Source organism: Tachysurus fulvidraco, chromosome 4 (genome assembly GCF_022655615.1).
Source record: "Tachysurus fulvidraco isolate hzauxx_2018 chromosome 4, HZAU_PFXX_2.0, whole genome shotgun sequence".
Lineage (NCBI taxonomy): Eukaryota > Metazoa > Chordata > Actinopteri > Siluriformes > Bagridae > Tachysurus > Tachysurus fulvidraco.
The window spans coordinates 30,971,926-30,993,457 of NC_062521.1; the positions used below are offsets into that span (position 1 = coordinate 30,971,926).

General features: G+C 40.2%; 1 protein-coding gene across 1 annotated transcript; it reads right to left on the reverse strand.

Annotated features, from left to right (window-relative positions):
- Positions 1-295: 295 nt before the first annotated feature.
- On the reverse strand, positions 296-4,927 carry LOC125141060 (salivary glue protein Sgs-3-like; the record flags this gene model as incomplete). The annotated part of the gene is made up of 2 exons (XM_047812603.1): positions 296-826; positions 4,271-4,927. Coding segments are annotated over 2 exons (1,188 nt in total), but the record flags the coding sequence as incomplete, so codon positions are not given.
- Positions 4,928-21,532: the final 16,605 nt, after the last annotated feature.

Here is a 21,532-nt window from a genome sequence, read left to right on the forward strand (position 1 = left end):
TCACTGCAGTAGTTTCTGCTGATGTTGGTGGTGTTGTAGGTTGTGTTGTGTATAGAGTTGTGATGGCAGATTCTATAGTTGGTGTTGTAGTGGATGTTTCAGTTGTAAAAGTGGTTGTCACTGCAGTAGTTTCTGCTGATGTTGGTGGTGTTGTAGGTTGTGTTGTGTATAGAGTTGTGATGGCAGATTCTATAGTTGGTGTTGTAGTGGATGTTTCAGTGGTAACAGGTGTTGTCTCTGCAGTAGTTTCTGCTGATGTTGGTGTTGTTGTAGGTTGTGTTGTGTATAGAGTTGTGGTGGCAGATTCTGTTGTTGGTGTTGTAGTGGATGTTTCAGTTGTAAAAGTGGTTGTCACTGCAGTAGTTTCTGCTGATGTTGGTGGTGTTGTAGGTTGTGTTGTGTATAGAGTTGTGGTGGCAGATTCTATAGTTGGTGTTGTAGTGGATGTTTCAGTTGTTGGAGTGGTTGTCACTGCAGTAGTTTCTGCTGATGTTGGTGGTGTTGTAGTTTGTGTTGTGTATGGAGTTGTGGTGGCAGATTCTGTTGTTGGTGTTGTAGTGGATGTTTCAGTGGTAACAGTGGTTGTCTCTGCAGTAGTTTCTGCTGATGTTGGTGGTGTTGTAGGTTGTGTTGTGTATAGAGTTGTGGTGGCAGATTCTATAGTTGGTGTTGTAGTGGATGTTTCAGTTGTTGGAGTGGTTGTCAGTGCAGCAGTTTCTGCTGATGTTGGTGGTGTTGTAGGTTGTATTGTGTATAGAGTTGTGATGGCAGATTCTATAGTTGGTGTTGTAGTGGATGTTTCAGTTGTTGGAGTGGTTGTCACTGCAGTAGTTTCTGCTGATGTTGGTGGTGTTGTAGGTTGTGTTGTGTATAGAGTTGTGGTCCCAGATTCTGTTGTTGGTGTTGGAGTGGATGTTTCAGTTGTAACAATGGTTATCACTGCAGTAGTTTCTGCTGATGTTGGTGGTGTTGTAGGTTGTGTTGTGTATAGAGTTGTGGTGGCAGATTCTGTTGTTGGTGTTGTAGTGGATGTTTCAGTTGTAACAGTGGTTGTCACTGCAGTAGTTTCTGCTGATGTTGGTGGTGTTGTAGGTTTTGTTGTGTATGGAGTTGTGGTGGCAGATTCTGTTGTTGGTGTTGGAGTGGATGTTTCAGTTGTAACAGTGGTTGTCAATGCAGTAGTTTCTGCTGATGTTGGTGGTGTTGTTGGTTGTGTTGTGGTGGCAGATTCTGTTGTTGGTGTTGTAGTGGATATCTCAGTTGTAACAGTGGTTGTCACTGCAGTAGTTTCTGCTGATGTTGGTGGTGTTGTAGGTTGTGTTGTGTATGGAGTTGTGGTGGCAGATTCTGTTGTTGGTGTTGGAGTGGATGTTTCAGTTGTTGGAGTGGTTGTCACTGCAGTAGTTTCTGCTGATGTTGGTGGTGTTGTAGGTTGTGTTGTGTATAGAGTTGTGGTGGCAGATTCTATTGTTGGTGTTGTAGTGGATGTTTCAGTTGTAACAGTGGTTGTCACTGCAGTAGTTTCTGCTGATGTTGATGGTGTTGTAGGTTGTGTTGTGTATAGACTTGTGGTGGCAGATTCTATTGTTGGTGTTGGAGTGGATGTTTCAGATGTTGGAGTGGTTGTTTCTGCAGTGGTTTCTGTTGATGTTGTTGTAGGTTGTGTTGTGTACAATGTTGTGGTGGCAGATTCTGTTGTTGGTGTTGGAGTGGATGTTTCAGTTGTTGGAGTGGTTGTCACTGCAGTTGTTTCTGCAGATGTTGGTGGTGTTGTAGGTTGTGTTGTGTACAATGTTGTAGTGGCAGATTCTGTTGTTGGTGTTGGAGTGGATGTTTCAGTTGTAACAGTGGTTGTCACTGCAGTTGTTTCTGCTGATGTTGGTGGTGTTGTAGGTTGTGTTGTGTATGGAGTTGTGGTGGCAGATTCTGTCGTTGTTGTTGGAGTGGATGTTTCAGTTGTAACAGTGGTTGTCACTGCAGTAGTTTCTGCTGGTGTTGTAGGTTTTGTTGTGTATAGAGTTGTGGTGGCAGATTCTGTTGTTGGTGTTGTAGTGGATGTTTCAGTTGTAACAGTGGTAGTCATTGCAGTAGTTTCTGCTGATGTTGGTTGTGTTGTGGTGGCAGATTCTGTTGTTGGTGTTGTAGTGGAGGTTTCAGTTGTAACAGTGGTTGTCACTGCAGTAGTTTCTGCTGATGTTGGTGGTGTTGTAGGTTGTGTTGTGTATGGAGTTGTGGTGGCAGATTCTGTTGTTGGTGTTGGAGTGGATGTTTCAGTTGTAACAGTGGTTGTCACTGCAGTTGTTTCTGCTGATGTTGGTGGTGTTGTAGGTTGTGTTGTGTACTGTGTTGTGGTGGTAGTTTCTGGTGTTGGTGTTGGAGTGTAAGTTTTAGTTGTAACAATGGTTGTAACTGCTGTAGTTTCTGCTGTTGGTGGTGTTGTAGGTTGTGTTGTGTATAGAGTTGTGGTGGTAGATTCTGTTGTTGGTGTTGTAGTGGATGTTTCAGTTGTAACAGTGGTTGTCTCTGCAGTAGTTTCTGCTGATGTTGGTGGTGTTGTTGGTTGTGTTGTGGTGGCAGATTCTGTTGTTGGTGTTATAGTGAATGTTTCAGTTGTTGGAATGGTTGTCACTGCAGTTGTTTCTGCTGATGTTGGTGGTGTTGTAGGTTGTGTTGTGTACAATGTTGTGGTGGCAGATTCTGTTGTTGGTGTTGGAGTGGATGTTTCAGTTGTTGGAGTGGTTGTCACTGCAGTTGTTTCTGCTGATGTTGGTGGTGTTGTAGGTTGTGTTGTGTATGGAGATTTGTGTAGAGTTGTGGTGGAAGATTCTGTTGTTGGTGTTGGAGTGGATGTTTCAGTTGTTGGAGTGGTTGTCACTGCAGTAGTTTCTGCTGATGTTGGTGGTGTTGTAGGTTGTGTTGTGTATGGAGTTGTGGTGGCAGTTTCTGTTGTTGGTGTTGTAGGGGAGGTTTCAGTTGTAACAGTGGTTGTCACTGCAGTAGTTTCTGCTGATGTTGGTGGTGTTGTAGGTTGTGTTGTGTATAGAGTTGTGGTGGCAGATTCTGTTGTTGGTGTTGGAGTGGATGTTTCAGTTGATGGAGTGGTTGTCAATGCAGTAGTTTCTGTTGATGTTGTTGTAGGTTGTGTTGTGTACAATGTTGTGGTGGCAGATTCTGTTGGTGTTGGTGTGGATGTTTCAGTTGTTGGAGTGGTTGTCACTGCAGTTGTTTCTGCAGATTTTGGTGGTGTTGTAGGTTGTGTTGTGTACAATGTTGTAGTGGCAGATTCTGTTGTTGGAGTGGATGTTTCAATTGTAACAGTGGTTGTCACTGCAGTAGTTTCTGCTGATGTTGGTGGTGTTGTGGGTTGTGTTGTGTATGGAGTTGTGGTGGCAGATTCTGTTGTTGGTGTTGTAGTGGATGTTTCAGTTGTAACAGTGGTTGTCACTGCAGTTGTTTCTGCTGATGTTGGTGGTGTTATAGGTTGTGTTGTGTACAATGTTGTGGTGGCAGTTTCTGTTGTTGGTGTTGTAGTGGATGTTTCAGTTGTAACAATGGTTGTCACTGCAGTAGTTTCTGCTAATGTCGGTGGTGTTGTAGGTTCTGTTGTGTATAGAGTTGTGGTGGCAGATTCTGTTGTTGGTGTTGTAGTGGATGTTTCAGTGGTAACAGTGGTTGTTACTGCAGTAGTTTCTGCTGATGTTGGTGGTGTTGTAGGTTGTGCTGTGTATGGAGTTGTGGTGGCAGATTCTGTCGTTGTTGTTGGAGTGGATGTTTCAGTTGTAACAGTGGTTGTCACTGCAGTAGTTTCTGCTGGTGTTGTAGGTTTTGTTGTGTATAGAGTTGTGGTGGCAGATTCTGTTGTTGGTGTTGTAGTGGATGTTTCAGTTGTAACAGTGGTTGTCACTGCAGTTGTTTCTGCTGATGTTGGTGGTGTTATAGGTTCTGTTGTGTACAATGTTGTCATGGCAGTGTCTGTTGTTGGTGTTGTAGTGGATGTTTCAGTTGTTGGAGTGGTTGTCACTGCAGTTATTTCTGCTGATGTTGGTTGTGTTGTATGTTGTGTTGTGTACAATGTTGTGGTGGCAGTTTCTGTTGTTGGTGTTGTAGTGGATGTTTCAGTGGTAACAGTGGTTGTTACTGCAGTAGTTTCTGCTGATGTTGATGGTGTTGTAGGTTGTGTTGTGTATAGAGTTGTGGTGGCAGATTCTATTGTTGGTGTTGGAGTGGATGTTTCAGTTGTAACTGTCGTTGTCACTGCAGTACTTTCTGCTAATGTCGGTGGTGTTGTAGGTTCTGTTTTGTATGGAGTTGTGGTGGCAGTTTCTGTTGTTGGTGTTGTAGTGGATGTTTCAGTTGTAACAGTGGTTGTCACTGCAGTAGTTTCTGCTGATGTTGGTGGTGTTGTAGGTTGTGTTGTGTATGGAGTTGTGGTGGCAGATTCTGTCGTTGTTGTTGGAGTGGATGTTTCAGTTGTAACAGTGGTTGTCACTGCAGTAGTTTCTGCTGGTGTTGTACGTTTTGTTGTGTATGGAGTTGTGGTGGCAGATTCTGTTGTTGGTGTTGGAGTGGATGTTTCAGTTGTAACAGTGGTTGTCACTGCAGTAGTTTCTGCTGATGTTGGTGGTGTTGTTGGTTGTGTTGTGGTGGCAGATTCTGTTGTTGTTGTTGTAGTGGAGGTTTCAGTTGTAACAGTGGTTGTCACTGCAGTAGTTTCTGCTGATGTTGGTGGTGTTGTAGGTTGTGTTGTGTATAGAGTTGTGGTGGCAGATTCTATTGTTGGTGTTGTAGTGGATGTTTCAGTTGTAACAGTGGTTGTCAATGCAGTAGTTTCTGCTGATGTTGGTGGTGGTGTAACTTGTGTTGTGTACTGTGTTGTGGTGGCAGTTTCTGTTGTTGGTGTTGGAGTGTAGGTTTCAGTTGTAACAGTGGTTGTCATTGCAGTAGTTTCTGCTGATGTTGGTGGTGTTGTTGGTTGTGTTGTGGTGGCAGATTCTGTTGTTGGTGTAATAGTGAATGTTTCAGTTGTTGGAGTGGTTGTCAATGCAGTGGTTTCTGTTGATGTTGGTGGTGTTGTAGGTTGTGTTGTGTACAATGTTGTGGTGGCAGATTCTGTTGTTGGTGTTGGAGTGGATGTTTCAGTTGTTGGAGTGCTTGTCACAGCAGTTGTTTCTGCAGATGTTGGTGGTGTTGTAGGTTGTGTTGTGTATAGAGTTGTGGTGGCAGATTCTGTTGATGGTGTTGTAGTGGATGTTTCAGTGGTAACAGTGGTTGTTACTGCAGTAGTTTCTGCTGATGTTGATGGTGTTGTAGGTTGTGTTGTGTATAGAGTTGTGGTGGCAGATTCTATTGTTGGTGTTGTAGTGGATGTTTCAGTTGTAACAGTGGTTGTCACTGCAGTAGTTTCTGCTGATGTTGGTGGTGTTGTAGGTTGTGTTGTGTATAGAGTTGTGGTGGCAGATTCTGTTGTTGGTGTTGTAGTGGATGTTTCAGTTGTAACAGTGGTTGTCACTGCAGTAGTTTCTGCTGATGTTGGTGGTGTTGTAGGTTGTGTTGTGTATAGAGTTGTGGTGGCAGATTCTGTTGTTGGTGTTGTAGTGGATGTTTCAGTTGTAACAGTGGTTGTCACTGCAGTAGTTTCTGCTGATGTTGGTGGTGTTGTAGGTTGTGTTGTGTATAGAGTTGTGGTGGCAGATTCTGTTGTTGGTGTTGTAGTGGATGTTTCAGTTGTAACAGTGGTTGTCACTGCAGTAGTTTCTGCTGATGTTGGTGGTGTTGTAGGTTTTGTTGTGTATGGAGTTGTGGTGGCAGATTCTGTTGTTGGTGTTGTAGTGGATGTTTCAGTTGTAACAGTGGTTGTCAATGCAGTAGTTTCTGCTGATGTTGGTGGTGTTGTTGGTTGTGTTGTGGTGGCAGATTCTGTTGTTGGTGTTGTAGTGGATATCTCAGTTGTAACAGTGGTTGTCACTGCAGTAGTTTCTGCTGATGTTGGTGGTGTTGTAGGTTGTGTTGTGTATAGAGTTGTGGTGGCAGATTCTTTTGTTGGTGTTGGAATGGATGTTTCAGTTGTAACAGTGGTTGTCATTGCAGTAGTTTCTGCTGATGTTGGTTGTGTTGTGGTGGCAGATTCTGTTGTTGGTGTTGTAGTGGAGGTTTCAGTTGTAACAGTGGTTGTCACTGCAGTAGTTTCTGCTGATGTTGGTGGTGTTGTAGGTTGTGTTGTGTATGGAGTTGTGGTGGCAGATTCTGTTGTTGGTGTTGGAGTGGATGTTTCAGTTGTAACAGTGGTTGTCACTGCAGTTGTTTCTGCTGATGTTGGTGGTGTTTTAGGTTGTGTTGTGTACTGTGTTGTGGTGGTAGTTTCTGGTGTTGGTGTTGGAGTGTAAGTTTCAGTTGTAACAATGGTTGTCACTGCAGTAGTTTCTGCTGATGTTGGTGGTGTTGTAGGTTGTGTTGTGTGTAGAGTTGTGGTGGTAGATTCTGTTGTTGGTGTTGTAGTGGATGTTTCAGTTGTAACAGTGGTTGTCATTGCAGTAGTTTCTGCTGGTGTTGTTGGTTGTGTTGTGGTGGCAGATTCTGTTGTTGGTGTTGGAGTGGATGTTTCAGTTGTTGGAGTGGTTGTCACTGCAGTTGTTTCTGCAGATGTTGGTGGTGTTGTAGGTTGTGTTGTGTACAATGTTGTAGTGGCAGATTCTGTTGTTGGTGTTGGAGTGGATGTTTCAGTTGTAACAGTGGTTGTCACTGCAGTTGTTTCTGCTGATGTTGGTGGTGTTTTAGGTTGTGTTGTGTACTGTGTTGTGGTGGTAGTTTCTGGTGTTGGTGTTGGAGTGTAAGTTTCATTTGTAACAATGGTTGTAAGTGCAGTAGTTTCTGCTGATGTTGGTGGTGTTGTAGGTTGTGTTGTGTGTAGAGTTGTGGTGGTAGATTCTGTTGTTGGTGTTGTAGTGGATGTTTCAGTTGTAACAGTGGTTGTCATTGCAGTAGTTTCTGCTGGTGTTGTTGGTTGTGTTGTGGTGGCAGATTCTGTTGTTGGTGTTATAGTGAATGTTTCAGTTGTTGGAGTGGTTGTCACTGCAGTGGTTTCTGTTGATGTTGGTGGTGTTGTAGGTTGTGTTGTGTACAATGTTGTGGTGGCAGATTCTGTTGTTGGTGTTGGAGTGGATGTTTCAGTTGTTGGAGTGGTTGTCACTGCAGTGGTTTCTGTTGATGTTAGTGGTGTTGTAGGTTGTGTTGTGTACATTGTTGTAGTGGCAGATTCTGTTGTTGGTGTTGGAGTGGATGTTTCAGTTGCAACAGTGGTTGTCACTGCAGTTGTTTCTGCTGATGTTGGTGGTGTTGTAGGTTGTGTCGTGTATGGAGATTTTTGTAGAGTTGCGGTGGAAGATTCTGTTGTTGATGTTGGATTGGATGTTTTAGTTGTTGGAGTGGTTGTCACTGCAGCAGTTTCTGCTGATGTTGATGGTGTTGTAGGTTGTGTAGTGTATAGAGTTGTGGTGGCAGATTCTATTGGTGTTGTTGGAGTGGATGTTTCAGTTGTTGGAGTGGTTGTCACTGTAGTGGTTTCTGTTGATGTTGTTGTAGGTTGTGTTGTGTACAATGTTGTGGTGGCAGATTCTGTTGTTGGTGTTGTAGTGGATATTTCAGTTGTAACAGTGGTTGTCACTGCAGTAGTTTCTGCTGATGTTGGTGGTGTTGTAGGTTGTGTTGTGTATGGAGTTGTGGTTGCAGTTTCTGTTTTTGGTGTTGTAGTGGATGTTTCAGTTGTCGGAGTGGTTGTCACTGCAGTAGTTTCTGCTGATGTTGGTGGTGTTGTAGGTTGTGTTGTGTATGGAGTTGTGGTGGCAGTTTCTGTTGTTGGTGTTGTAGGGAAGGTTTCAGTTGTAACAGTGGTTGTCACTGCAGTAGTTTCTGCTGATGTTGGTGGTGCTGTAGTTTGTGTTGTGTATGGAGTTGTGGTGGCAGATTCTGTTGTTGGTGTTGGAGTGGATGTTTCAGTTGATGGAGTGGTTGTCAATGCAGTAGTTTCTGTTGATGTTGTTGTAGGTTGTGTTGTGTACAATGTTGTGGTGGCAGATTCTGTTGGTGTTGGAGTGGATGTTTCAATTGTAACAGTGGTTGTCACTGCAGTAGTTTTTGCTGATGTTGGTGGTGTTGTGGGTTGTGTTGTGTATGGAGTTGTGGTGGCAGATTCTGTTGTTGGTGTTGTAGTGGATGTTTCAGTTGTAACAGTGGTTGTCACTGCAGTAGTTTCTGCTGATGTTGGTGGTGTTATAGGTTGTGTTGTGTACAATGTTGTCATGGCAGTGTCTGTTGTTGGTGTTGGAGTGGATGTTTCAGTTGTTGGAGTGGTTGTCACTGCAGTTATTTCTGCTGATGTTGGTTGTGTTGTATGTTGTGTTGTGTACAATGTTGTGGTGGCAGTTTCTGTTGTTGGTGTTGTAGTGGATGTTTCAGTTGTAACAATGGTTGTCACTGCAGTAGTTTCTGCTGATGTTGTTGGTGTTGTAGGTTGTGTTGTGTATAGAGTTGTGGTGGCAGATTCTATTGTTGGTGTTGTAGTGGATGTTTCAGTTGTAACAGTGGTTGTCACTGCAGTAGTTTCTGCTGATGTTGGTGGTGTTGTAGGTTGTGCTGTGTATGGAGTTGTGGTGGCAGATTCTGTTGTTGGTGTTGGAGTGGATGTTTCAGTTGTAACTGTCATTGTCACTGCAGTAGTTTCTGCTAATGTCGGTGGTGTTGTAGGTTCTGTTTTGTATGGAGTTGTGGTGGCAGTTTCTGTTGTTGGTGTTGTAGTGGATGTTTCAGTTGTAACAGTGGTTGTCACTGCAGTAGTTTCTGCTGATGTTGGTGGTGTTGTAGGTTGTGTTGTGTATGGAGTTGTGGTGGCAGATTCTGTCGTTGTTGTTGGAGTGGATGTTTCAGTTGTAACAGTGGTTGTCACTGCAGTAGTTTCTGCTGATGTTGGTGGTGTTGTAGGTTTTGTTGTGTATGGAGTTGTGGTGGCAGATTCTGTTCTTGGTGTTTGAGTGGATGTTTCAGTTGTAACAGTGGTTGTCACTGCAGTTGTTTCTGCTGATGTTTGTGGTGTTGTTGGTTGTGTTGTGGTGGCAGATTCTGTTGTTGGTGTTGTAGTGGATATCTCAGTTGTAACAGTGGTTGTCACTGCAGTAGTTTCTGCTGATGTTGGTGGTGTTGTAGGTTGTGTTGTGTATAGAGTTGTGGTGGCAGATTCTTTTGTTGGTGTTGGAGTGGATGTTTCAGTTGAAACAGTGGTAGTCATTCCAGTAGTTTCTGCTGATGTTGGTGGTGTTGTTGGTTGTGTTGTGGTGGCAGATTCTGTTGTTGGTGTTGTAGTGGAGGTTTCAGTTGTAACAGTGGTTGTCACTGCAGTAGTTTCTGCTGATGTTGGTGGTGTTGTAGGTTTTGTTGTGTATAGAGTTGTGGTGGCAGATTCTATTGTTGGTGTTGTAGTGGATGTTTCAGTTGTAACAGTGGTTGTCACTGCAGTAGTTTCTGCTGATGTTGGTGGTGTTGTAGGTTGTGTTGTGTATAGAGTTGTGGTGGCAGATTCTATTGTTGGTGTTGTAGTGGATGTTTCAGTTGTAACAGTGGTTGTCAATGCAGTAGTTTCTGCTGATGTTGGTGGTGTTGTAAATTGTGTTGTGTATAGAGTTGTGGTGGCAGATTCTGTTGTTGGTGTTGTAGTGGATGTTTCAGTGGTAACAGTGGTTGTCACTGCAGTAGTTTCTGCTGATGTTGATGGTGTTGTAGGTTGTGTTGTGTATAGAGTTGTGGTGGCAGATTCTATTGTTGGTGTTGGAGTGGATGTTTCAGTTGTTGGACTGGTTGTCTCTGCAGTGGTTTCTGTTGATGTTGTTGTAGGTTGTGTTGTGTACAATGTTGTGGCGGCAGATTCTGTTGTTGGTGTTGGAGTGGATGTTTCAGTTGTTGGAGTGGTTGTCACTGCAGTTGTCTCTGCAGTTGTTTCTGCAGATGTTGGTGGTGTTGTAGGTTGTGTTGTGTACAATGTTGTAGTGGCAGATTCTGTTGTTGGTGTTGTAGTGGATGTTTCAGTTGTAACAGTGGTTGTCACTGCAGTTGTTTCTGCTGATGTTGGTGGTGTTGTAGGTTGTGTTGTGTACTGTGTTGTGGTGGCAGTTTCTGTTGTTGGTGTTGGAGTGTAGGTTTCAGTTGTAACAATGGTTGTAACTGCAGTAGTTTCTGCTGATGTTGGTGGTGTTGTAGATTGTGTTGTGTGTAGAGTTGTGGTGGTAGATTCTGTTGTTGGTGTTGTAGTGGATGTTTCAGTTGTAACAGTGGTTGTCATTGCAGTAGTTTCTGCTGATGTTGGTGGTGTTGTTGGTTGTGTTGTGGTGGCAGATTCTGTTGTTGGTGTTGGAGTGGATGTTTCAGTTGTTGGAGTGGTTGTCACAGCAGTTGTTTCTGCAGATGGTGGTGGTGTTGTAGGTTGTGTTGTGTTCAATGTTGTAGTGGCAGATTCTGTTTTTGGTGTTGGAGTGGATGTTTCAGTTGTAACAGTGGTTGTCACTGCAGTAGTTTCTGTTGATGTTGGTGGTGTTGTAGGTTGTGTTGTGTATGGAGATTTGTGTAGAGTTGTGGTGGAAGATTCTGTTGTTGGTGTTGGAGTGGATGTTTCAGTTTTTGGAGTGGTTGTCACTGCAGTAGTTTCTGCTGATGTTGATGGTGTTGTAGGTTGTGTTGTGTATAGAGTTTTGGTGGCAGATTCTATTGGTGTTGTTGGAGTGGATGTTTCAGTTGTTGGAGCGGTTGTCACTGCAGTGGTTTCTGTTGATGTTGTTGTAGGTTGTGTTGTGTACATTGTTGTGGTGGTAGGTTGTGTTGTGTACAATGTTGTGGTGGCAGATTCTGTTGTTGGTGTTGTAGTGGATGTTTCAGTTGTTGGAGTGGTTGTCACAGCAGTTGTTTCTGCAGATGTTGGTGGTGTTGTAGGTTGTGTTGTGTACAATGGTGTAGTGGCAGATTCTGTTGTTGGTGTTGGAGTGGATGTTTCAGTTGTAACAGTGGTTGTCACTGCAGTTGTTTCTGCTGATGTTGGTGGTGTTGTAAGTTGTGTTGTGTATGGAGTTGTGTGTAGAGTTGTGGTGGAAGATTCTGTTGTTGGTGTTGTAGTGGATGTTTCAGTTGTAACAGTGGTTGTCACTGCAGTAGTTTCTGCTGATGTTGGTGTTGTTGTAGGTTTTGTTGTGTATGGAGTTGTGGTGGCAGATTCTGTTGTTGGTGTTGTAGTGGATGTTTCAGTTGTTGGACTTATTGTCACTGGAATTGTGCTTGTTGGGATAACAGCTGTTGTCACTGCAGTAGTTTCTGCTGATGTTGGTGGTGTTGTAGGTTGTGTTGTGTCCAAGGTTGTGGTGGCAGATTCTGTTGTTGATGTTGTAGTGGATGTTTCAGTTGTAAAAGTGTTTGGTGATGTAGTGGATTCTTCAGTTGCTGCAGTGGTTGTCTCAGGAATTGTACTTGTTGGGGTGCTAGTTGTTGTCAATGTGGTTGTTTCTGCTGATGTTGGTGGTGTTGTAGGTTGTGTTGTGTACAAACCTGAGGTGGATAATTCTGTTGTTTCCTTGTCTGTTGTATCTTGAGTTATATTTGTATTCGTAAATTCTGTTGATGTAGTGGACGGTACATTTGTAGGGCTTGTTTTGTTCTCTGTAGTTGTTGAATCCAGAATTGTACTTGTTGGAGCATTACTCAGTATAGATGTAGTTGTTTCTGCTGTTGTTTGTGCTTGTGCTGTGTATGCACTGAGCCCAAGCCATAGACATACTGTTACAAGTGTAGAATATAATTATTTAATCTACTGAAATAAGTTTTGTTCACGCAATTTTGCATTAATTCTAAAATTAATCAATAAATCTCTTACATTCTGGCATTCAATAGATCAGTTAATGTACGAAGAGAATTCACATAGTATATTACATTAAAACCTGCTTCTATTCTTATGCAATGCCTCTTTGAGACAATGTGAATTGTTAAAAGCCATATACATATAAATAAGTGTAAAATGATGAATGGAATAGAAATACCACAATCAAATGTGACTATCAATTTAATTACTCTTTTCTACACACACACACACACACTATTGTTGCATGTTTCAAATTTGAAAAAATACATTTGTTTGTTACAAATAAGTATGATTTATAATTTATTAAGATAAAGTATTTATTTATTACATTATAATAATATTTGCAGACACTTTTTGTATTTGCTTTGTAAATATTTAATAGATTCACATTCAATCTTAAAATATCAGGTTTACTTACGTATAGTGAGATAAGCAAAACTGAGCTTGTCATATTTAGAAAAATCAAACCTGTTGATATTGAATGAGACAAAAATCAGAGCTTTAGTTGTATCATATGTATAAAATAGTATTTAGCAACTAAAATATTAATCAGAAACTATAGTACATTTAACTAATGAATATAATAATAAGATTAACAGTTAATCCTCTTAATTTAATTTTCTGTTATATTTATTTTTACAAGTCTGATTCCATGAACTATATAAAAACCAATATGAAATAAATAAAAAAGAGCTACATTACCTTGTTTTATTCTTGAAACTCATGACTGTCAAATTTCAACATGAAAATTTGTCCCTGTAACTCTGTCAGTAATAGCCTTAATGACAATAGAGTCTGTCATGACAATTGGTTCACCCGAAGTGTAAGCAGGCTTTATTAGGAGTGGTTAGAGGTGTAGCTCAACAGGCATCTTCACCTTTTCATGACAAAAGACTATTTTAATGCTACTTAACAATAATGGGTGTGTTTCATAATGCAGAGATTATTATCAGAAATAAAACTGAGTAAATATGTTAATCACACAAATCAGGAAATTTACTACTGTAACAGTGACCTTAAGACAATAAAACTTATGCATTTCAAAAGTGGTCATTGTCTTTCACCTTCTCATTAAAGTGATAATTATACAAACTGAGTATGTATTAGATATCTAAATTCACATTCAGTACTTGAAATGTTTAGGTCTATATTTAGGTGGTGTCAAGTGACTTTATCTGTATCTATACAGACATTATTTATTATATAATTTATATAATTATTATTATCAGTAGTATCCTTATACAGTATCCTTATACATACATACATACATACATACATACATATTGTATGCGTATCTTACATTTTTAGAAAATCTTTTCAACTTCATTATGAATGTGTACTCGTAGTCTTAATGCTAACCAAAATCATTAAAAAAAAAAAGTTAAATATGTCCCAAATTTTAGAACACAACTTCTAAGAATTTGCTTAAATTAGAATGTTATATGAGTAATGAAAAAACATACAAACAAAAAATCTGCCGCCTCTTGACGCAAAACCCATTGTTACACCCAAATGTGTCTGTCATTGTGCTATGCCTCTATTTTACATAACAATACTTCCAATACAAAGGTCAAACAAGTCCATGGTACCTGAACAATCAGTCATTAGTACTGGAATGTTGGTAGCGTGTTAGTATGAACCAATGTTTGGTTTGTAGATTCAAATGAAGACACCTTTTTTTTAGCTATGTAAACACACTCTTATACTAAAAATAGATTTTCAAAGAAGGATGTGTGTGAGATTATATATTATCTCTCACTACTATCACACACACACACACACACACACACACACACACACACACACACACACACACACACACACATATGCTCACTATTATCATACACACATACATACAGTATATGTGTGTGTGTGTGTGTGTGATAATAGTGAGTGCAAATATATAATCTCACACACATCATTCTTTGAAAATCTCCAGTTCATCCAGTTTTAGTAATTTTACCAGCACAGTCTTTCTTGTTCAGAATTGAACGTCTCAGTTGTAATTTTCATTACAAAGCACGATGCTGCCGCTATAAATTACAACTGAGGCTGTCATTTCTGCTTAGTGTGTAATAGCAATAATAAAGCATGTGTAATTAAAAGGTAGGGTGCAGGCAGTTCAGAATTGTAGTAATAGAAATTGCAGAAGTGGACAGAAGTTAATAAGTTAAACTTATTGAAATCCTGTGCTACCTTTTCTAAGATCTTGTAGATAAAAGGGTGATTGGATGCTGTGGTGTCACACCTGTTATATGGCATTTGCCTCAAATCAAATAAATAAAATTCCCCTTTATTTTCAAGGAGTCCATTTTTTATAGAAAAGTTTTCTTTTATTAATAATATTTTCCAAGTGAAGGAGAGTTGGGTGCAAATGCAGTTTAAGCATTTGTTTAGCGAGGCAGGCAGATGTAGTGAATTTTGAGGGACTACTCTAAACCCACAAATACAATTGTATATGTGTAACAAATGATAAGACAACTTGGGTGAGAATCAGAGAACAAAAGCTGATGTTGATTGGATTCAAATCACAAGCAAATTCTTCATTGGTTAATAAATTAAAAATCAGAATAAAATCAAATCGAAATGCATTAAAAGTTTCTAACACCAAGTTAGAAAAAAAAAACAATCAAACAGAGTTCAATAAAAGTGTAGGTTTTTCAGAAAAAGTTTAATGAAAATTCTGCATTAGCCCTGTGTGACCCGTGGGAGGTGACAGCAGCACTGACCTGACACAGATCAGCTCTGTATTAATCCAAAACAAAGAGATAGTAAGTTTAAAAGAAAAAAAAAGATTGTGTAAACTTTTACTGTGAATATAACTAAGGCTGGTTGTTGTCAGTAGTGTGGGTGTGTGCATGATCGGAATCTTAGATTAATGATTGAAGTGTGTTGAAAGACAGTCAAATTCCTGAATACAGGCGATTAAGTGAGAGAAATTATGAAATAAAAGTCCCAGATCCAGGTTGAGAGAAGTCCAGGTGATGGCTAAAATCCTTGCTCCCATATATGTTTTATGTTGATTGTTTTGTTTAATGCTTATGTGTAATGAATGATGAGCCGTTGCTATAGATAGAAACATTGAGATTTTGTGTCTGTGGTATTGTGTTTTATTTTGTTTTTTTATATTGTTTTTGTCATGCTGGTACAGACTCAGGGTAGGCATTGTGTTTAAGTTACCTCTGCCCATCCATTCCTATTCTCTGGAATATTGTTTAACTTTGATTATAGATTATAAAGCACTATTAAGAAATTAGTAATGCTGGCATTATAAATAAATGTCGCACTGTGTTTCAGCTGAAATATAGTTGTAGAAACTGTGAACAAACTGTGTGTGTGTGTGTGTGTGTGTGTGTGTGTGTGTGTGTGTGTGTGTGTGTGTGTGTGTGTTTGTTTGTGTGTGCTTGAGACCTTGAAACACTAAAAACAATGTGTGGGGCCTGTATGGGTCGAGAGAGGGAGAGAGGAGTAATGGAAGAATGAGTACTCCAAAAAAATTATCAGAAAAAGAATAGCACTGTTACAACAAGACTGAACACAGTAAAAGTGTGGGGGAAAAAACAGGGACCAGAGAGAAAGTTCTCACCTAGAAATGAATGAGAGAGCACTCAGACCTGATATAGACATAGCGCAATTCAAGTAATTTATGGATTTGGTGCAGGACGATACTTACATACACAATTGTGAAGACACAATTTTGGAGTTTGAAGATCTAAGTGGCTGTACACTATACTGTACACAATAATTTGGCCAGTGTGTTTGTCTGTGTGAAGGCACATAGACAGAGTGGCCCGGTGAATTAAATAATCATTGTCATAGCAAAAGTGTTTGACATCTGAATGGATCCTTTGGATTTAGATATAGAATGTAGAGGCATGCATACACAGTTTTGAGCAGTGGCATTCAGAAACCTAAATTAAAAATAAGTTGTGGGCCACATCTACATGAACAGCCCGTGATTCATGGGATTGCCTTGGTTGGGGCTACTCGGAGACTGTCACAACGTCTCTGAGCTACTTTGTGTCAGCCAGATTTAAGGTCGAGTCTTTGTTTGAAGCCTTCAGCAGGAATGAATTAGTGTTGGGTCTCTGGTGAACTCAGAAATTTGACCAATTAGTTCCTCGGGGGCTCTTGGTTGCTAAATATCACAACTAAAAAATGTAAAAATGACATTATTTACAATTACATTGTTGACATTTACATTATTTCCTGTTTTCCTGTTTCCTATTATTCTCATTGTTAGGATTTTTTATTATTTGCCTGTTTTGGTTAAATGAATGTAGAATGCAGGTAGTGTGAATAAATGTCTCTCTCTCACACATACACACCCTTGATGAGAACCTAACAATGTTAAAATGTAGTTATGTAATTATACTAATAAAGATTTAATGAACAATTATTCACTTATTATGTAATTAAGATGGCAAATTGCATAGAGTTATTAATGTGTTACTGTGATTGAAAGTATAAGTAGTCTATTTTATTAGAATTAGTATTCTGTTTTATGTTAATCCCTGACCTCAGGATTAAAAATAGTTAATCTCTGGCTGGAGTATGACACATTCAGTTATGCTGACACTAAAAACATTTAGGGCTCTAAGAGGAAATGTATTTTTAAGAGGAGTTAATAAAATGTATAAGACCAGAATTAACAGGATCACAACTGGGTTTCTGTACCTAGGTACAGTTACTGCCTTGTGTAATCTTAGAAGCAAGGCTAGTGTTGACTAAAGTAATAACCTCCATTCTTCTGAAATGTATATCTGCATTCCAGTTCATCCCAAAGTTGTTCAGTGGGGTTGAAGTCAGGGCATTTTGCAGGCAACTCAAGTTCTTTTACTTCAAACATGTCTCACTATGACTTCATGGACCTGACATTGTGCAAAGGGTCATGCTGGAACAGTGATTTCTATCTTACATATTTATATGCAATCAGTAAAAGGTTTATTCTATTCAGGGAATGATGGAAAAACCTATCATGTCAGGATCCAGCCCGGCCTTTTGGCCATGTGCTTTTGTTTATGTTCTGTGTCACGTGTCTGCCCCGCCCTAGTCTATTCCTCCCCGCCTCTGCACACCTGTTCCTAATGTGTTAATGGTCATTTAGCCATGCCGCGTTGCCATTTAGCGGTGCGGAATCCTCGTTATTGGTCATCTTTGTTTGGGTCTCTTGTCGTGTGTTGTCATGTCTTTGTTCCTGTTTTTAGCTAATAAATCAGTTTATTTTTACGCTATCCTGCATTTGTGTCTATATTTATCCCTGCACCGCTGACAGAAGGATTCTGCTAAACTCAGACCGGACTTTTGTTTTTTTGTGTGACATCACTCCACATTTGTTCTGGGGGGGGGGGGACGCTGCTCCGCTTCCTGTTTTCCTGCTGCCTCATTTCTTGCCTGCGGAGGATGTCACCAGCCGGTTTTGCTTTTTTTTTCGGTGTCCTGCAACATCGCCCTGCACCTGTTCCAGTGGGGGATGTCCCGTGGAGGACATCGCCTTACTGCTTGTCCATGGGGGGTGTTGCAGGCCCGTATATTTTGCCCTATGGATAGTTTTGTGTATTTTTTGCTGTGTTTGTTTATTCCTTCCCGCCTCTGCACAACTGTTCCTTATGTGTTAATGTTATTTTCTTGCAATTCAATTCCCTCATTACACTCGTAATTTTTAATGTATTCACGTTTTGTGGATTCATCGACTACCCAGGATGGATACCTTGAACTTTCCTGCTTTGTCTTGAGAAACATTTTAATGTAGTCTGTAAACAGGTTTTTGGATCTTTTAGGAAAATGCCAGACTTCAAACAGTTTTAATATTTGGTAACCTTTCTCGACGGCTTTCGCTAACTCGACGGAGGCCCACGTACCCGTTAGAGCTCGTGCCTGGTCTGAATGATCGCAATGTTTTAGTTGTTGCTCGCTGCATGTTCTGCACAGAGGGAAAAGGAGTACACGGTACGGAAGAACTGGGGACCACAGACCTCTAGGCGGTAACACTTTTGCTCGAACTATTCCGAAATAATTATCCAGAGGTTCAAAGTCACGAAAAATGATTGTGGGGTGACCGATAGGATATGTTTTCGACTTGTTTACATACAGATAAAGTGACGTGAAACTGTAATAATCTATTCTCTCAACGGGTTGTGCTACATAGTGTAAATGCAAAGCGTTTGTTCGACCGCCGTAAAGGGCATCTCGAGGGATTAAACGTTTGGGAAAGTCAAACTCTTTTAGAAAGTTTATCACTCTCATGTCGTTTTCCTTCATTTCACACCACTCGTGCTCCCAGAGCGTTGTGACATGCAAATTGTGTGTGTCTTGCAAATACTTTATCTTTTCCAACGACTTAACCCTGACATCACCAAAGCTAACTTTGCGGTTAAGAGGATGCGGTGCTGATGAGGGAAAGCACTTTTCACAGCCGTGATAAAAACAACCGAGAAACTCAAAAGCCTTACGCGTCTGACCCACTTCACAATATCCGTCAATGAAATATGAACCGAACCTGACTTCACCTTCGTCCAGAGCATGTTGAATAGGTAGGTTATGTGTGGTGGAAATGTATTCGAGCCACTGAATGGCAGGTGTTGAGTAAGATTTCTGCCTGTTGATGTAATTATCGAGAGGTGGAATGGCGAGAACGTTTTTTTCGAGAAACATTGTTCTAAATATCTTAAGACAAACGGAAGCAATCGTAATAGAATTAAAAGGATCCACCGTTGTACTTTTTTGAATTTCATTTCTGAAAGCTATACAACCTTTTCTCAAAATGTCTACGTCATTTACACAGTATTCAGTCATCTCTTTCTTGAAATCAAAAACTTTGTCAGACACCGTCGCATACCACTTGAAAAAATCCTCCCTGTCTTTAGACATCATGTTATCCACACCATAAAACCGAGGTTCGGGGTACGGTCCTACATAGTTCTGATTTTCTAACGTGTTCCAGAAATGAGGAAAATAACCTTTCTTTTTTTCTGAGAACCCCATGGCCTTAGGAAGATTGTTAAGCTTCATGGGTAAGAAAGACAGGCTATCGATGTATTTCTGGTTGAAATCGGTATCGGTGAAACACAGTATCTTTCCGCCTTGTGCAATAATCTTGGGCGTGATTCCTTCTTTCACTAAATGGTTTAGCAAAAGGTATGAATCAAACCCTCTAGCATTATGCGCGATAAAGGTAAAACCTCTGAATCTCCCATGGCGGAAATGTCTAAAAAACGCTGCGATGCATGTGTCACCTGAAAACACCCATGTCTGACCACGGTAAGTAATACAGCATAAGAAATTAGCTATATGAGTACCCGTTTCCTGTCTAGTTTCAAAATCATAAAAGATGTATCTCCTATTACACTTTTCCCTCTTTAAAGGCTGTATAAAACTCCTGTGTTCACAATCTGTATCAAGTTTTTCACCACAGAACTGACACAAACTCTCAGGGCAAACGTGACGTTTAAGACCAAATGGGTTGTTGTACACCCTATTACACTTGCTGCAGTAGAATCCTCTATTGCACTGAGAAAATTCACCTCCTTCTGACTGGCGCAACGCTTTGTGACTATCGAAACAATATTTTAATCTACACAACCTCATACAATCCGGGCATTTTGTTATGTTTTGAGGGTGTTTGTAGCAGTCTACATCACAACAAACGTTACAACTATATGCACAACTATGGTTCCGCATATCCTTAACCCCCGAGTGACAGAAATGACAGACATAACTACATCCCAAAAATCCCATGATGTTTTTAACACCGTAATAATGATGGTCATGCAAAAACAAGTACAACGTTTTTTCATGTGGTGTCTTGCTGGTTTGAAAGAAAGAGAATCCGGCTTTATCGCTAGTTTTGTACACAATTACAATTTTACACTGTAAATGTGGCTCAAATTTACTCACATCGGCAAAGGTGACCGGTGTGTTTTCAGTTAAACCTACAGCGTATTGGAGCTGTTTAGAAATCTTTTCATTTTGAAAATCGCTTTTATCACGATTTAAAAGCTGTGTAATGCATAATGCAAAGCACATGTTGTCTTTATTGTAAAAAATATACAAGTGTCGCATCTTCTTCTGTACAACTTCTGAATTGAATATTGTAGCAACTTTCCGTCTACAACCTATACCACCGCGAGGTGGTCGAACTATCTGTACTACCAGTTCAAGCGAATTATCCGTAAATATGTCACGATTACTTTGAATGGTATTTTCGAGCATGGTCAAAAAAGACTGTAAATCGATGGCTCCATTGACTAGTTGAATGTGAGATGATACATTGAGTGTAACACCTCTAATTTCAACGGTGACATAATCCTTAGGTGAAATAATTTCATTCGCAACTTCTATCACGCTGTTTAAAATCTCTAAAACATAATTATAAAATTCAGCAAAACTGTTGACATTAGCGATAGAAGAAAAATTCACTCTTCTTATGATCTCTGTGTTATTGAAGTTGTCACGATTAATTATCCTAATATTACTATCTACACCATGGCCTATTTGATTGTTTTCAACACTAAGTGGCAGCGCATTGGCTACGTGATCTAAGGGTACATTTTCAACACTAGGTGGCAGCGCATTGGCTACGTGATCTAAGGGTACATTTTCAACACTAGGTGGCAGCGCATTGTCTATGTGATCTAAGGGTACATTTTCAACACTAGGTGGCAGCGCATTGTCTACGTGATCTAAGGGCACATTTTCAACACTAGGTGGCGCATTGTCTACGTGATCTAAGGGTACATTTTCAACACTAGGTGGCGCATTGTCTACGTGATCTAAGGGTACATTTTCAACACTAGGTGGTGGCGCATTTACTGATGTATCATTTACCATTTCAGGAATGTACTCATGATCAGTTTCGGGATTTTGCAGAACATTAACAGGTTGGTTGATTAAGTTAATGATATTGTCATTTAACAAAATAAGATTTTGATTAAGACCGTGAAGTAAATCTTGTTGAGATGCAGGTTCTTGATGTTGACAGGTTACCGGAGGTGTTGCATTAACGACACTTTGTTCGTTAGATAAGTTAAAACTATCTTTCAATTGGTTTACAGCTTCTATCAAAAAGGGATTTAACTGCACAGGTTGATCTTGATCATTTAGACTATTCTGCAATGTTAACAGACTCTGATTCAATTCTAAGAACACATCATGATGAGGCACCTGTGTTTGTGTCGCCTTTAAACTATCGGTCAACGCCGTATTAGGGCTCTGAAAATCATGTCTAAGTGTCGATCTTAAACCATCATTCAAGGTTACTGGAGGTGTTGCATTGGTTAAAATGGGGTTCAGGGTTGTGTACGGGTCACGTTGTAACAGACTACTTGAAAAAGTTGAAAAAGAAGACTACTTGAAAAAGAAGTTTCACCAAAGCAGAGATCATGTGACGATGTAGGGTCATTTTCAATTCGAATTTTTTTAGATTCTGAAGAGGGAGAATTACTCGAACGCTTCTGAGCCATTTCTAAAATAATAATGTCTTAACAATTCTTTATTCACCATAACACACCAATTTAAGGATTCCAGAGTATTACACAAGGATTGAACATACTCACTGTCAGAAGTGTTTTGTAGTGCGTTGTAGACATGCTCAAAGTTTTCAGTTATTCTATCCCTTAGCTGAAAAAAATCCTGAAGAGTGTCTCCAAT